The sequence below is a fragment of the Stomoxys calcitrans genome, chromosome 2 (genome assembly GCF_963082655.1).
Source record: "Stomoxys calcitrans chromosome 2, idStoCalc2.1, whole genome shotgun sequence".
NCBI classification, from domain to species: Eukaryota; Metazoa; Arthropoda; class Insecta; order Diptera; family Muscidae; genus Stomoxys; species Stomoxys calcitrans.
The window spans coordinates 235,548,862-235,567,167 of record NC_081553.1 but is presented as its reverse complement, the minus strand read 5'-3'; the positions used below and the strand labels follow the sequence as shown (position 1 = coordinate 235,567,167).

General features: G+C 35.0%; 2 protein-coding genes across 4 annotated transcripts in view; one reads left to right on the top strand and one right to left on the bottom strand.

Moving 5' to 3' along the window:
* The window catches only part of LOC106081583 (uncharacterized), a 34,286-nt gene extending 24,321 nt beyond the window's left edge, over positions 1 to 9,965 (top strand). Inside the window, exon 3 of the mRNA XM_059363645.1 lies at positions 9,888 to 9,965. Coding sequence (XP_059219628.1) covers positions 9,888 to 9,942 — 55 coding nt within the window. The 3' untranslated portion in view covers positions 9,943 to 9,965. The remainder of the gene's footprint in view (positions 1 to 9,887) is intronic.
* LOC106081582 (ras guanine nucleotide exchange factor R) overlaps positions 1 to 12,726 on the bottom strand; it is a 153,255-nt gene extending 140,529 nt beyond the window's left edge. For all 3 annotated transcript variants that reach the window (XM_059363642.1, XM_059363643.1, XM_059363644.1), the window contains exon 1: positions 11,757 to 12,726. The gene's annotated coding sequence lies outside the window, so the exon portion shown is untranslated. The remainder of the gene's footprint in view (positions 1 to 11,756) is intronic.
* Between the last annotated feature and the right edge of the window lie 5,580 nt (positions 12,727 to 18,306).

The window sequence follows — 18,306 nt, the reverse complement described above, 5'->3', positions numbered from 1 at the left end:
CGTTTTCCATTTAGGAATTAGGTAGTTTGTGAGCCATAAAGAGCTAAAACACCGCTAGAACGAACACTTTTGACGTCAACACATCGTCCAATAAACACTGAAACCCCCAACAACACACAGCAGAAACACATCAAGACAGTTCCAACAAACACTTCTGTATTAAAATTTATGATCTCAGTTGTTTTATTTAAGTTAACAACTAAATTCATTTCACACATTCGAAATCAACTAACAACGCGGGTGTATTAGCTGCTGCTTCTGCTGCCAATGTGGGAAGGTTTAATGTAAACAAAATCCAAGTCTATTGAAATGCCATCAATACACCAATGGCTTTCATTGAATCGCTTATTGTTTACATTAGAAGAAATCTTCAATGCACTCAACAAAATTTTGTTATCACTAAACAACTTCCTTAGCTCATCTCTTGTGACTTTAGTTAATTTCGGGGGATGTTTGGATGTTTACTTTAGAAACTTAATTTAAGTAACTTCCTCAACTCATTTCTCATAGTTGTACTTGAGTTTTATGATCTTCGAATGATTATAAACACAAACAGCTTCCTTTTCATATTTTTGAGAAAAAAATTATTCTTTTTTGGAAAGTCTCTCTACTCTTTAGCACTCATGGGGAGGTGAGTGCAATGGAAATATATTTCGATTTTGGCTAGAGGCAATTCAAATTTTTCATTAAACTCTTTTAGATCACTTTTACAGCGCAAGGAAGTCGCCAAGTCATAGTGACAACAATATCAAAGAGTAAAACCCATAGCAATCTTGGTAGCATTTGTTCTTTGCATCTTTTAGTTGATGCTAGAACGGATAGAGATTTTCAAAAATATTGCGGGACTCCAATCTAGAAACAACCCGTACTGACATATAATCAATTTGAAATGAAATGAATGGTATTTGAAAGTAAGGTACAAATCTACCTTGTGGAAATATGTGAGGGAGCGCACCTCACATATTTCTTAAATCTTTGGATGTCAAAGTGGGTGGGAAAAACATTAGCCGGATGTCGATTTCACATACAAACGGTCCGGACGAAATAAGAACATTCTCTATAATGCATTGTGCGGTCCGCTGGCCAATCAATTACAAACGGGTGTAAGTTCCTGGAATGTCTTGTATCCCTCACATACATCTTTACTTCAGGAATAAGAAGGCGAACGTCAGACGAACACACACCATGAAAGTCCCGATAGAACAGCACCAAACAACCCACATTGCGACGATGGTCAAGGGAGACAATAGAGTTGGATACCCTACTGTCCCAAATCAACGCCATTGTTCTCCTCTGTACACGGTCCAGGAGCTCAAGGGATGATTTTGAAGCTCCAGCCCGTACATGTGAGTTGTAATCCATTTTCAGTCTATGAAAGTGGTGTAGATGTTAAGAAGATCAGACGGAGTGAAGTAATTATTACACCGTTTAAGGAAGCCTACACTCTTGAATGCTTCTTTTGACACTTCAAGTACATGTTTAGCCTAACGGACATCACTTTGTATTTTCATGCCCAGAACATCAAAAGCTTTTGATTGCTCAACATTTATATTTTGGTGGAAAAAGAGATATATGTCAAAATATTAATTTTATTACATTTCGAAATCCACTAGAAGAGAGGAATATTTAAAAAATATATATATATTATACTTTTCAATTTTTTTTTATATGAAATATAGTGTCTGTCCTATCTTTTTTTTCAACCCCGATTTCTCGGAACTACTATACTACATAAAAACACAGAGTGTTTTTTTTTTACTTATCAGGGAACCGAAAGCTTCTTAAATGTAAAGTTCCATAGTGATTGCACCACAAAAAGGGTTAGTGCTCTAAAATGGATTAAACCATGGGTTAAACCGCCCCATGACACTATGAACATACGAATAAGCTGATTATTTAAGTCTCTGAATTGTTTATTTGCAAATCATTTTTTGAGTGTAAACTTGTTTCAGCTCTACCATGTGTAGGGGGAGATAAATTTGTTTAAAGCTGCTGTTTTTGAAGTTTCTAAATGCTTTTGCTTTCACAAAGTCCGCCGTCGCCGTCGCAGCCTCCGCTGCCGACAACAACGTCTACTATGGCGACTAATATTTGATCGAATTATCATCTTCGTTTGCACTTGTTTTGGCCAAATTTAGCAAAAGGCCACAGAGACGAGAGTAACACAAAACCTGTATGGCCAACTTTATTCAAAATCTACAAGGCAAGCACACCATGCTGTGGCAGTGTGACAGTGTTCCATGATAACTCATACACAAATTATCCATCTCAATTAAAAACAATTAACCCAAATTTATCATCATACACTTGGAAATCATGATACATACGCCAGCACTAAGCGATCATATTCTAAGGCTGGATAATGAAAATGTCTGTCAAATGTTTGCACATATCTCTAGTCACTGCGAGTGTTAACACTCGAAATCCATTCCAAAATGCTAGAAATGTTAAATAAATTCAAGTTCATTATTGCCTCCCTTCCTTTTTTTAGATTTTCACATTTTCTAGCAAAGCCGCCATGCAGAGTGATGATTATGACATAAGACTCTCGAAAATAAATCACCGCCACCCTCCCCCTTTGAAGCTAAAAATTTAAAGCAACATCTGTTGGAGATAATACAAATTGCCGCGTCACACACACAAATCTAAAAATGGCCACATATGAATGCCTGAGAAAAAGTGTCCCCCAATCGCCCTTTTCAAAAAAAAATGATTGGCCCTTTATGGAGAAAACTTTTCTGTTTTCTGCTATTTATAGTTTCTGAGGACCCATTTGGTATGGCCTTCTCTTTAAATTTTATTTTGTTTCATCTTTAGCTCTACATATGGCCTATGAGATCTAGACAAGAAATGATGCATTAAGTGTACTGTGAACTGTGTAGGATCTGAAATTCCCTAGGGGAAGATTAGGGTTATATGCTCCAGACAAATGTATGGTCTGGCTAATATGGCTCATGAATTTGGGTAGGATCACCAGTGAGGGTGACTCCATCGAAAATCAATCGCTCTTGCCAAAAGAAGAAAAGAACCGAAACCGTTATTAGTTGTTTTTATTATTGTGGGGCGTGTACACCATGAGATTGACACACAAAAAATGTTGCCTGCATTGCCCTGGTTATCATAATCTGGGCTAGGTATTGATAAGCTATGTTATTCTAATAAATTTATTTTCGTCGTCACTGATAACCGTTTCACCGATAGTATATAAATTGGAATAAATGGGAAAAACAAATGTGCAGCAACGGTGACACCACTGGTGGCACCTTTGCGTTTAATTCGGTTGCTGGCTAAAGCAGAGTATTCTGTCCAGCTTTCGGAAATGTTGCGAAACCCCTTAAAACATTTTGCGCTAAATTTATTCGATCTTAAAATAATTCATACAATCGGCTGCAGACCATAGGGTAGTCTGTTTCTATTACAAATAGAAAAACAAAAAACAATTTTTTTTTAAGTCAAGCAGAAAATGTTTTTTTTTACTGGTTTGGATTTCGTTTGGTATCACGCAAACTCGCCAGTAGGAGTTGTTAAAAAAAGGTTTGTCTTCTCTATTTTCTAGAAGACTAGGTTACATGCCATGGCGAAACAATTAAAGGTGGTCTTATTTGTACAACAACCACAAATCATATGGTGCAATCTGCCATCTTGCCATCAAGCTGGCCGACGTTTTACCAACACACTCAAAGAAGTTTGTGTGCGTGTGTGTATACATGTGCGTATGTGAGCAGAGAATATGAGAGAATGAAGATGACAACAAAGAGAATGCAAAAAAAAATTTGACATCTTAATACCGTCAAACTTGCCCGGCTGATAACAGCTGTTCGCGTGAGACCACATTTATAAATCCGCCTTGGCTACATGTATAACCGTGGAAAGTCAATCTTATTTTTCGAACACGACCTTTTTTTTTGACTACGACCTAATTCTAGCCACTGTTAATTGCATCTTGCGCAAGAATGGGAACCAAAATTGTTACATTTGTTATTTAGTTTATTTTTACTCCGTATTCACATGTTAAGCCAAGCGATCAGCCGACATGCAATTTTTTTTTTTTTTGAACTTTCGACATTAAGCTTGTCAAACTTGTCATAGTTTACATTTTTCATACTTGCTTGCCATGTGCGTTTGGTCATATCAATACACAAATTTGAAATATTTTAAGCCGCATTCGGAAAAGATGTGAAATAAAAAGAAACAAGTAAAAGCGTGCTAAGTTCGGCCGGGCCGAATCTTATATACCCTCCAGCATTGATCGCATTTGTCGAGTTCTTTCTCTGTATCTCTTTTTAGACAAACAAAGGGTAAAAGAAAAAAATTGCTATGCTAATTGAATTGAGTGTTGGAGACAACGCCCTCTAGAGGCTTAAGAAGTCAAGAAGCCAGATCGGTTTATATGACTGTTAAAAGTTGTACAGTTTTAAAGGCAAAAAATTAAAAAAAAATGGTTTTTGTTTTTACTTTTTTGGTAAAAAAAAAGTATTTTCATTGTTAAGTTTTTATTGAAAAAAATTGATTAAATACCTTAATTTTTTTATTTTTTGTGAGGAGGGCATATTGTTGCGTTGTTAGTGAAATTTAAACAACAAATGTTAACTTAATTGGAAAAACCTAATTATGATTCAGATCGGATTATATTTAGATATAGCTGCCTTATAGACCGATCTCACGATAAAGGGTCTGCCCTATTTATTACCCGATTTCGCCGAAATTTGGAACAGTCGGTAGTTTTAGGTCTCCCGACATCCGCCCCAAATATAGTTTGGATCGGACTATATTTAGATATAACTGCCATATAGACTGATCTCCCGATACAGGGTCTGAAGCCCATAAAAGCATTATTTTTTTATCCATTTTCACTGAAATTTGAAACAGTGAGTAGTTTTAGGCCACCCGCCATCCGACCCAAATATGATAAAAATAGGACTGTGTTTAGATATAGCTGTCATATAGACCGATATGCCGGTTAAGGGTCTAAAGCTCATAAAAGCTTTATTTATTACCCGATGTTGTTGAAATTTGAAATATAAAATTCAACAGTGACTTCTATTTATAAGACCACTCAATGTCAGTGCCGAATTTGGGTGCATAAGTTATCCAATTTTCATCGGATTATAACGAAAAAGGGGTTGACATATATACCCGAGGTGGTGGGTATCCGAAATTCGGCCCGGCCGAACTTAATGCCTTTTCACTTATTTACTAATGATAACGAAATTTCGATAGAGTTGTCTACCAGCTATCATTGAGCTAAAACTTGAAGCGGACAGCACTCATTGAAATGTGAATTTACTACCAATTCCTTAATGGAATGTTCATAGGCAATTTTAGATTTTGTCTACTAGCTAGAGCCATAGGACCCTTAGCATTGACCCAACGAAGCTGACAGCTCTCATTGAAATGACAGAATCTTAAAACTTGGCGTGGCTAGATTTGCAAAACGGGCCACATTTGTTCATTAAAGTGAATCACTTATGTTATCCGATCATCCACAAATGTACATAAACAAACAACAGTATTTGAGAATAAATCGTTCACATTCTGACAACGTGTATTGGACAAAAAATGTGTTTATGCTGCTGAGTATCGAACTTGTGATCGATCCATTTCATTGATTGTTTACAAACGCCTTACAACATAGCACCACAGCCGAGCAATTTTTTGGAATCATTGAAACTTAAGGTTGCTATGCCTACACATTTGGGAGGGATGATGTTCACAACGCTCAGTGTATGAAACAACAACGCGTGTTCACGAAATCATCCACGCTTGTTTACAATAATACCAACAACGACTGTGTATGATAATGACAACATTGGTGCATAACGTCTTTTTTATATCAGTGTATTCCTGAAATAATATACAATATCTAAGGATTTTTTTCGTATATCATTACACAGCTTCGAATGGAGGGGCCTTATCTCCCCCAAACTTGAATACACCACTCAGCAGAGTAGGTATGTACTCATCCCCCACGAATTGTAAATTTAACAAAATAAACCACAATGCCTCAGACGATGAGGTGACTAATTGGCAAAGATGGCCCATCTGACATATGGTGTGTCAAATTTGAATTATTTGACTCAAACTAAATTTAGAAACATGTACAAAGGCATAAACACAAGAAGCATGCTTTTTTGATTTAAGAAACTCGCATTATTTGCCTGTTTAATGAGTAATAAAACACACCATTTAGATTGTTAAGGAAACGCAAATGTTATCATGACAGCATCGCTTGATTTTTCATAATGACATCGGACAACTGCCAAAAAGGTCATAAAAACATGCTTAACAAGGGCTAAATTAATCAATACCATTCCAAAAGTTTTTAATATCGAAAAGTAAATTTGAATTCATTGCTTGTTTTTCTAAACCTAACTGTTCTTCTTCAAATAGCAAATTATACTAAAATTTGGTTTACCGAACCATATAAACTATATTTTTATTATAAACAGACTTAAAACAAATTAACCTTTGATGTGCCTAATTTACTTTTATATTTTTGAAAAAAGACTTAAAAAATAATTACATATGCTATTTGCCCTATCTAGACTTACATAAATTATGTTAAGATTTTTGAATTATTTTTTATAATATCCAATCCAAGTAAACACCAACATAAATACATCAATGTATGTGTGTGTGTGTGTGTTAGAAAAATCAAAACTACCGAAATCCATAACTTAAAATAAAATTTATCACCAATGTTCACTTATCATTTTAAGCCTTTTTTTATCTTAGTGGTATCCCATAAATGATATATTTTGGCATTTTTCCCAAAATGCCAAGTTCCACGTGTCCACTTTAAAACAATGAAAATGCGGAAATGTTAATCTGTTGGCTTCTTTTTTACGGCAACAAAAAAGTATGTAAAAATAATTCTGAAAATTTCTTAGAATGACTAATTTCAGTGAAGCATGAACGTTGAAGTGAGTGAAATATTTCAACTTGACCTAATTTTGAGTAAGAACTATATAGAAAATAACTCACCCATGAAGTTAAATTAAATGAAATCCATGTAATCATGGGATTCCATGGCCAAATAGAAGTAGAATGAAAACTAATAATTTTTACGGAGATACTTATTTTAACAAAACTCTCTTTGAAATCTCTGAAAAAGTAAATTAACCAACCAGGTGGCAACACAAGATCAATGAGCATTAAGCCAAATTGACAACTTTATACTTTCAAATGTCAAAGTTTTTGCTGTCTGTAAAGGCAGGTACTATGTTTGTTTTTCACAGGCGAAAATACATGTTTTTTACAGTTACAAAAATTTCAATGATAAAATAATACTTCTATGAAAAATTTTTCATAAGAAATAAGAGAATGTCCTACTGAATGAAATCAGCAAGAAAAACAAGTAAAAACGTACTAAGTTCCGCCGGGCCGAATCTTATATACACTCCACCATTGATAACATTTGTCAAGTTCTTAGAAAGACTTTTTCAAATATATATGAGCTATATCCAGTTATTGACCGATATGGACTGTACTTGCCGTGCCGTACAAGTCGTATAAAAATATCACCTCCAAAATTTCAGGCAAATCGAGTAATAAGTCAAACTGGGAGATCGGTTTATATAGCAGCTTTGTCAGGTAATAAACCGATTTTGACCATACTTGGCACAATAAGTTATATCAGGTGATCATTTTATATGGCGGCTATATCAGGTTATAGATTGATTTAGACGATACTTGGCACAGTTGTAAGAAGTATTACTAATACGACATGTGCAAAATTTCAGCCTAAATAGATAACAATCGCGCTTCCAAGAGGCTCAAGAAGTCTAAGGGGAGATCGATTTATATGGCAGCTATATCAGAACATGGACCGATATGGCCCTTTTACAATCCCAACCGACCTACACTGATAAGAAATATTTGTGCAATATTTCAAGCGCCCAGCTTGAAAGTTAGCATGCTTCCGACAGACGAACGGACGGACGGATATGGCTAGATGGCTTAAAATGTCATGACGATCAAAAATATATATACCTTGTGGAGGCCACCGTAGCGCAGAGGTTACCATGCCCGCTTATGATGCTGAACGCCTGGGTTCGAATCCTGGCAGGTACATCAAAAAAATCCAAATGCTGGCGACATTTGTCGGGTACTTTGCCATATAAAAACTTCTCCCCAAAGAGGTGTCGCTCTGCGGCACGCCGTTCGGACTCAGATATAAAAGGCAGGTCCCCTATCATTGAGCTTAAAATTAAATCGGACAGCACTCATTGATTTGTGAGAAGTTTGCTCCAGTTTCTTAATGGAATGTTCATGGGCAAAAAATGTTAAAGTGTTACCAACGGAATGACGAAATTAGTATACATAGAAGTGTAGTTTACGGGGTAAATGCCAAAAAATCTAATTTTTGCAGACCCGCTCTAAAACAACCCCAGGAACACGCATATAAAGTTTTGCTTTGGGGCTAGGGGGCCTCTCCCCCAAGTGAAATTGTACGGAATTTGGGCAATATTGTTCTCAAATTAAAGTAAATTTATCATAAAAAAAGGAAAAAAGACGAAAGTGTTAATTCAGGGTCTTGCGAATTTTAACCCCTTTTGGGAAAGTTTTTTTAATGACTGGTACTATGTTCGCTTTTAGCAGTTGTAAACACGTGTTTTACGGAATTACGTACTGTTTTACTTTTTCGAAACACTACAAAGTCTCAACACTAGAACCTGACTGATAATTTAAAACTTTTTTGAGAATGGTTTCATAAGTTATGGGAGAATGTCTTACCGAATGAAATCAGCAAGTTTTTTATCTAAAAAAAGTAATCACAAAAAAAATCGCAAAAAGCAAAGTCTTAAGGGGAAAGAAATTTAGTTTAGAGTGGACATATGAATAAAAAATAAAAGAAATGTGAGTTTTTTTCGAAATTTTTATTTTGAAAATATGATACAGAACATTTTTAGAAATTTTTGTTTCTAAAATGCGCCATTCACTCAATTTTTGAAATATTTTTCAGAAAAAAGCCCCAGATAAATATTTTTTTTTAAATCGAGCGATTTTTTAGAATATTTTTTTTTTTTTTTAAAAAAGTTTTGGGAATTTTTTAGTTTTTATTAAAATTCTTTCCAAAATATGACTTTAATTATTAATTAAGGAATCCATTTTTTGTTATATTAGTGTTTTACGAAAGAATTCCATTAAAATTAATTACCATATTCCCTTCCTACGAAGGAATTGGGACTTATATATAGCGACACTACGAGTCAGGTATGGGTTGGCTAATCATTATCTCAGCCTTTTGAGGTCACTCAGGGGGTTAGACAATAGTGTTTACTGAGTTCAGTTTTGTTCACGCTGTATATAATTGACCTACCCGATGTTTTACCCAGGGGTGTTCGAATTGGAGATGTAGAAATTAGGCTGTTGATGTATGCGGATGATATAGTCCTTTTATCGGACTCCCCTGTGGAATTACAGTCGATGATTGATGCGCTTTGGGAATATTGCTCTCTTTGGGACCTAAGTCTAAACTTAACAAAATCTAAATAATATAATAAATCCAAATAATTGGCGGAAGTTTGGCATGGTATTATGTTACTGGTCCCATAGAAGTTGTCAATGAGTATAAATATCTGGGTATGAATCTCACTTATAACCTGTCTTTCAAGAAACATCTCTCGGACCAGCTACAGTTTGCGAAAATTGCAATAAACTCCACGTGGCTCCACTACATTCACAACGGAAGAATCCAGATTTGTAATAAGATTTTACGGAGCCCAAGTATGTGGTATGAACAATATGACCAGGTAGAGGTTCAGGTTTTTTTTATCAAGTAGAGGATCAGGTTTACCTACCCAGCAATTCACCCAACTATATGTCACATATTGAAACTGGGCTTCCTAGTATAATAATAAGATTCTTTTCTAACCAAATAACAGATTGCCTCACGTGCTTGCAGAGGAGACTATTGGAACAGGTGTTTCTTGGAATTAATTTAGGCGCCGAACTAAGTATTAGTATCAATTTTAACCTTTGGGGTGGGGAATTAGGTATAATGCACGATACTATACTATGCGATCTTGTAAGACGGGAGAGAATCCTTGGCGAAAATAGAGCCTAGCGTCTCAATTCCATGACCCCTACCCACATCTTCAGTATAATATTCCTCTATATTTCCTTGATATGGATTCCCAGAGACTAATACGTCTGGTTTTCGCGCCAGAAGCGGTCTCCCCCACCTAAATACACGAGCTTGCAAATATAACATAGACGGAAACTGCGCCATTTGCAATTTACAAGTACCTGAGACAACTTATCACTTTATAGGCTTATGCCCTATATAGCATATAAAAGAAAAGAATATGTTGGAAAAAACTCACTGAATATAAATGAGTTTTATATGATACTTAATGGAAACAATTTTACACAGCTCGGAAAATATTTCATAAATACCTTGAATTACCGAAAACTAATTTGTAAAGAATTTGAGCAATAAAAAACGCAAAAGATATCAATAAAATGTTCACAGAGATAAAAATTAAATCATAATCATAATTTAATCATAATCATTCGTTATAAATTTATGCCAACAACAAAAATGTTATTATTTAAACTTTGTAAATGAATTATAAGTAAAAATCTTTTTTATTTATCTATTTGGTTTTTTCTCACTTCGGTGGGCAAGGGCCAGTTTGTGGAATTTTTTGATTATTTTTTATAAAAATTCTTTACTATGCATATACAACACCAATTATTGAAAGGACGCCTCCCAAACTCAGGGTGGAAAGGACATACATACATATTTTCCCATGAACATTCTATTAAGTAAGAGGGGGACTCTCATTTTAATTTTTTTTCCTTTAATTTAATTACCATATTCCCTATATTCGGTTTCATTTCAATTGGAGGGCCAAGGACCCGTTTGGGACCCCCTGGTCTGAGGGGTAATTTTAGGTACGATTAGGGAAAAAATTAAAAAAAAATTAATAACATATTCTTACTTTTTACAGAGACATTGCATTTACAGATGGGCGAATGTCTAAAGACCAAGAGGACTTTAATTACAGATATTCAAGAATGTGAAAGATATAGCTTACATGAAGTAAGAAATAAGATGTGCATTGAGTTCGCAGCCAGCCGACAGCTTAAAACGAAGTCATTTCGTGTGGAAAAGGCTTAGCTACAATTTCTATCAAAACCCAACTGCGAATGTCAAGCGAATACATGCCATCGCTGCACCAGTCCTATTACCTCCTCCTCCTTTTTTATGCCGAGTCCCATGGTGAAGCATTTTATTATCTATATAACTTACAAACGTCACCAGCATTAGCTGAAAAACTTCGACAAAAAATCTTTATTAACTTAAATACATTTACGCCAAATTTTCTGCACCAGTAACCAAATCGTGACATCATATTACAATAGGATAAATTGTGCCAAATTGCTAAAACTAGGTTATTAACCTAAAAAAAACATGTCTCATTTCAAATTTTTGACAGTTGTTTCCGTGAAAAGCCAAATAGAGCACCAACCCTAAAGGTTGAAAATTATTTCTGATGTTCTCGTCTAGATTTGAGCTCAATCGTTCGATGTTACAGGCGGACATGCTAGTCTCTGCACCACGATGGCCTGCATTTTCAAGAGTGTGAAATTGTGTATTCCCCAAACTTTTCATTTCCAAAAATCCCCTCCAAATTATATTTCTTATCTGATACAGTTAGTAAATACCAAGCATTTTGTAAAATAATTTGCTGACAACAAATAAAAAAAATACTGCAATGAAAGAAGAACATTTTGAACATAATTACCGACACTTGTTGAATCCTGATATTGATAATCCCTTTTGTTTACCAATAATACAGTCTATGGCACTCTTTATCACTTTGGCATTCGTTGTCTCAATTAATTAAATGATTGACAGACACTTCATTCATTTGACACTTGTTTGGTTAGAGGTGGTGGTGTTGATGACACTCATGCACCCATAATCCAAATCATTTGCAGCCAAATTGTTTTCGTTTAGCGCTGCTTCTTCAATTCACAAAACATATGGGCCGCAATCGAAATAACATGTATACACATACATATGAATATTTTTGCTATTTTTTCTTTACTGTGCACATATAGATTTTTAGAACACTCATATGTATTTATCCTTTGGTTTTATCTATTCTAGTGTTTATTGTGAAAAAATGTGCATTACTAATAACAAAATTTCGTTGCGGGAAGTGACGTCACTTTTTCATTTAACTTGCTCACTCTTACGTTATCAATTCGATTTCTTGACGGGATCAATTGTTTGCTCGATATTTTCAATTGGATTATATTCCACTTTTTGTAAATACTTTTCGTTATTTCCTTATTTTCTTCTTGTTATAGAACTTTATACTACAATACAATGATTGATGATGCCACTTGTCAATTATTTCCTCAATTAACTGTTATTTTGTTTTCTTCTTCTTCTTCTTCTTTAGTGGGGGTGCGTTTGTATTCGTTTAATACCGTAAGGATATAAATGGTTATTAGTTCGTCGTAAATACGTAGTAAGTTCGCAAAATATTTATTAATATTTAAATTTTTGAAAATTAGAAGCTTTTAATGAGTTTTTTTCGATATGTTTTTTTATTCGTAAGTTGCACTTGTTTCTTTTCTTCTTAAATTCTAATTTTCTAATTTTATTCAATAGTATAGGTTCTATGGCAATAAGAAAATTTCAAATTTTCTTTTTAGGGAAAGCGAGAGATCTTTCGTTTCGGTCGGACACCGATTGACTAATTTGTCTAAAAGCTTTGCGGTGGCTTGGTACCGAAATTTATTTGTTTTTTGTTTTGTATAAATAACGGACGCAGCAACGAAGCTAATGAGAGCGCACACAAGAACAACAAAGATAAGCCATAAAAACTGACCCTAAACAAAGGGTTACCAGATCATTTCTATGAGAAATGGCATAAACAAAGGCGAGCCGGATAAGGACCAACCTTTCCTCGAACCTAAAACTTTAAAGTGATTTACAAATAAAAAAATACAACAAAATTTTTTATTTACATCTAATACCTCAAAATTTTTAAATTAATCAGATCTCAGAGATGTATAAAGCGATTTACCGTTTTAGGGTTGGTATTCTATTCTGCTTTCGGAATAGCCGCTGAAATTTGCAATTGTTTCGCCAGCGAAATTTGACAGCAATCAAATGTTTTTGTTTCCATACCAAAACACTCTTTATCTGCACTTATTGTTTTCTCTATTTATATATTTGCTCTCAAATAAATAAAGAAATATCAACCATTGAAACCAATGAAACCAATGAAACAAACTTAAATGATGCCGGCAATAGTTTTAAGTGTTGCCACTATAATAATATTTTGACATTTTCCTCACTATAAACAGAGTACTTGTAGAATGTCCTATTGTATGAAATCAGCAATTTTTTTTTTGCTTTAATATCTATTGTCAGTACCAGCTTTAAACCGGATAAACCTGACCTTCTGATCTCATAAAATCGGATTTTAGTTATATATAGCCGCTGAATAGACCAATTTCATTACTTAAAGTCTTGAGGCAATAAATTTGGATATAGCTGCCATATAGACCGATCTCCCGGTCGGTCTATATAAAAGGAGCATTTTTCATCCGATTTGGGTGAAATTTGAAACAGTGCGTTTTGATACCCCTCTAAACCTTTTTGTTGGATATCGTTTAGATTAGGCCATATTTTGATATTGCTGCCATTTCTTGGCTGCAACCGAAAATTTCGCTGAAGGTGCATACCCGGCTTTAAAATTAACACCCCTTCGATTGCAATTCATACATATTACCGATGAACTAACAATCCCTCTTTTCCGTCACAAATTAAAATTTCTGGCAACACAGTCATTTTGACATCATCGAAAACTGTCTGTTGCTGCACAAATGAAAATGTATGAATGCGAGGAGAGCAATGACAATAACAGCAAAAAGCCAACCGCTGACTTGTAAGCTCCTTTTGCGATAGTTGGTGGCGAGAGGGTTTTGTCAGAGCTATGGCACACCAATAACAGAGCTTTCTGGCGAGAGTGGCAAAGCGTTTTCGAAGGAGAAAATCAAACGTTAATTCTTGGGAGATAAATGATTTTCATTTATGTCCGACTAAATGTTTGTGTGTTTGTAGGTATATTTTCCCATAATTTGCACATTGTTTAACCAAATTAATGTGCTTTCGTAAAAGAAAAAAACGAAATTCTTAAACAGACTTCTTTCGAAATAAATACATACATTAATGCACATATAGCGATGACTGTTTAATATGTATGTATGTACATATGTTTTTATATGCTTAAATATTTGTAAATAAATAGTTTTTTCTTCTTCTTCAGAAGCGATGTTATTTTGTAATAGGCTTTATAAGAAAAAAACTGATGCCATGTTGGCCCATTTAACGTTTCAGTTTTATACAAATTATAAAATGATCACTTTTTTGCAAATAAAATCACACACTGGAGTACTTAACCCTAAGACACACACTTACATAAACTTAAATCTTGTTTCAAATTTCTTATTTTAATGGTCACAGTAATGAAGTTAGGTCCATTTATTTTTTTTTTTTTTTCAATTTCGTTATAAAATCTTTCAACTGGAGTTGCATTAAGTGTCGTCGACGTTTGATACCTTTTTGGATAATTTTTTTCGAGAAAAAAATTCCTAAAGTTCCCGTTCGCGTTTGTATTAGTCTATATATTTTTAGGACACTGGCACTTTGGCTGCATTTACATTCGTTCATCTATAGCTCCAATTCTTTATTCACAGAATTAGATTTAGATGGGGAAACGTTTATATGTTCATTATGGCGATTTTATTGGGTTCTTCCCTTAAATAGTGTCGCGATTTGTTACGTTAAGATCACTTCCTTTTTCGCACTTCAAATCAGTTTCAGTTTTACGACAATATTTTTCTTCACGAACTCTGCCGGCACAAATTTCATTTTCTTTGTTGTGGCCGTAGCTGTAGCTGTATGGTCGTGCTGCGTGTTTACGTCACGCATTGTAAAATTGTACTAAGAAGAGCCATCGGCCACAGAAAGGACGGATGCATGCTCCTCAAGACGTTGATGTTGGTTGATGCTTTGCGGTTGCTGCTTGCTGCCTGTTGACTCTTGTATGACATCGGGTGCGTATACGTGCCTCTAAAAATAGAGTTTCACACACGACAAGATATACGAAGAATAATTAGCATTAGACAGACAGACAGACAAGGCACACAGATAGGGAGAAGACGACGACATCCAGTTATTTGAAATGTTTTTGTAGCCCAATTTGCACTAGGACTGATAATATAGGGAATGTGTGTCTTCTACACATGAGAAAATAAACGTCCCAAAAAGACACATCTTCAATTGTATTTGAACTCCTTCTTTGGATGATATTCAAATTCCTGGCCGGAAATAATTATCGCTAAAATTATATTCTCTTTCAATTTTTTTATGATCCTCTCCATTGCGAGTTTATTTGAGATGATTGATGCGTGAACGGTGGAAACGCCGGTGAGTATTGAAATATTATTAAATGGTAATGAATAACAAACCAGAAAATTCTAATAAACAGAAGTCATCTAAATTTTAGAATACATTTACTTTTGCTCGATACGATCATCTTTGGCTTTGACTATTTTCCTGAGCCGGTCAAAAAACGAGTTGCAAGCAACACGAGTGCATAATTGCTCTTCACAAACCTAAATTCAACAAAATAGGATAATAATAAAAAGAGAGAGAGAGAGAGAGCAGGCCACCGTAGCACAGAGGCTAGCATGTCCGCCTATGACGCTGAAAGCCTGGGTTCGAATCATGGCGAGACCATCAGAAAAAAATTTTCAGCGTTGGTTTTCCCCTCCTAATGCTGGCAACATTTGTGAGGTACAATGCCATGTAAAACTTCTCTCCAAAGAGTGCGACATGCACTGCGGCACGCTGTTCGGACTCAACTATAAAAAGGAGGCCCCTCTTATCATTGAGCTTAAAATTTGAATCGGACTGCACTCATTGTGAGAAGTTCGCCCCTGTTCCTTAGTGGAATGTTCATGGGCAAAATTTGCATTTTTGAGAGAGAGATCGAGAAACTCAAAAAGTCAGATTGGGGATTCGGTTTATATGGGATATAGCTTCCTTTTTTATGGACCTATTTGGGTGGTGTCTGTTGGAGCGTACATAAGTAAACAGTTCGGCCGGACCGACTCTTGAGAACCCGCCACCATGGATTCTGCTAAAAATATCAACAAATGAACCTAATTAAAACGCATCTGTATAAATTACGTACTTCTTGGAGGCGTTAAAGACAAATCGGGTTATATGGGAGCTATATCTTATATTTCAGCGGTGGGTTTCCCCTCCTAATGCTGGCAACATTTGTGAGGTACAATGCCATGTAAAAACTTCTATCCAAAGAGGTGTCGCACTGCGACACGCCGTTCGGACACGTCTAGTTGGAAATCATAATTAAACGCAACGTGTAAAATTTCAGCTGAATTGGATAACAATTGCTGCTTCAATGGGCACAAGATCTTAAAACGGGAAATCGGATTACTTTGGAACTATATCAAGTTATAAACAGATTTGGACCTTTCAGTTGGAAATCAAAACAAAAACTATGTGCAAAATTTCACTTAAATCGAATAACAATAACTCGTAAAGGTGGTCTCACGCGAACAGCTGAAAACAGACGTCCAGTTTGACGGTATGAAGTTGTCAGTGTGTTTACATTCACAGCATACCACCTCATTTTTTCACGTTCTCCTTGTTTGTGTTTCTCTTTCTCGTATTTTAACTGTAAACGTACACACACGAGCGCAAGTTTCGTTGGTTGTGTTGAGAACAATGCCATTTCTGAAATGACTTCTTGATGACGAAATAGCGGATCGGAATTTGTGATTGTTGTACAAATGAGACCACCTTTAATTGTTTCGCTATGTTATTTGCTTATCGATATTGATTGTATATGCTGGGTTTTATTTACCGGTCTAGCGGATTCGCTAGATTATGGTTTACTAAAACGTTCGTTCCGCTAAATGCTTTATATTTTAACGTTGGCAGCACTGACACATAACTTGAAACGCTGCAAGAAGAAAATTTTAAAACGCTGCAACAATAAACCTGAAACCAGGGGTTCATGTAAAATCAGGAGATATAGGTTTATATGATAGCATTATCGGGCTATATAGATATTTCGATGATTCTTACTATTAGAAGTCATAACAACATACACCGTGCAAAATTTCAGCCAAATGGGATAAAAATCAAATCGAAGGTCACGTTATATGAGCACTATATCCAATTTTGAACCGATATGGCCCATTTGCAATCCCCAACGGCCTTCACCAATGAAAAGAATATGTGCTAAATTTTGTGATGGTTTTGCTTGGTTTTGAAACTGGAATTTTCGAAAAACAATAAATTATTTGTGATTGTTATTGTTAATATTGTCACAATCTGCCTATTGTGAATCTTAAAATATGGCTGTATAAAGTTAGTTCACTGATATGAGAAAGCATATTGCACATTCACGCATTATTTTTTCTTCCTATTTCACATCTTTTTAGAATATGGCTTAAAATATCTCAATTTTGTATACCTATATTATTAATTTAATTTGAATGTGAACAACGCACATTGCAAACAAGAAACAAAAACGTAAGACTAGACTTCTGATGTGTGAAAGGCGAAAATCTAGAAAAAAAAATTACGTTATTTATAAATTTTAACATAAAATGAATTTAAAATTTAACGGTATTGTCTAATTTTGAAACATTTGTCTTTTTGGGACAAGACCATTCACGATACGACCATTCACAACAGTATTAGTACAACTCTGCCACGCTATTGTTAATTACGTATTTTTAAAAACACAATGAACACAGCCGTCAACGCCGGAGCCGGCTCCCATCTGTTTGCTATATATTGGTTTGGAATATAAAACGCATATGAAGCAACAAATTGCAAATTTGACGATAGTTCAGTGATAGATTCAATTATTATAGACTTTAAAGTAGTCGAAATAACAAATTTGATTGATCTATGGTTGGAATTTTTCCCTTTACAAATGAACGACAGCTCCCATATTCTCTTACCTACCTGCATTGGTGGTACCTGCTTTACTCCTTATTTTATTATTTGTTTGGTGTGTTTTGAAGTTACTCAATTTTAGTTACTAACTTTGTTTAATATTTATAAAATATTACTTTAAAGATCACATTAAATATTTCACTTTTTGTTTCACATTTGATTCCATAAACTTTTGTCGTCCGTACCACTGAGCGTCGCCCGCCATTCTGAGTGAGCTTGAAGTTGTTGTCAGCGAGAGAGAGATTTGACACAAGGCGTAAAAAGTGAACTCA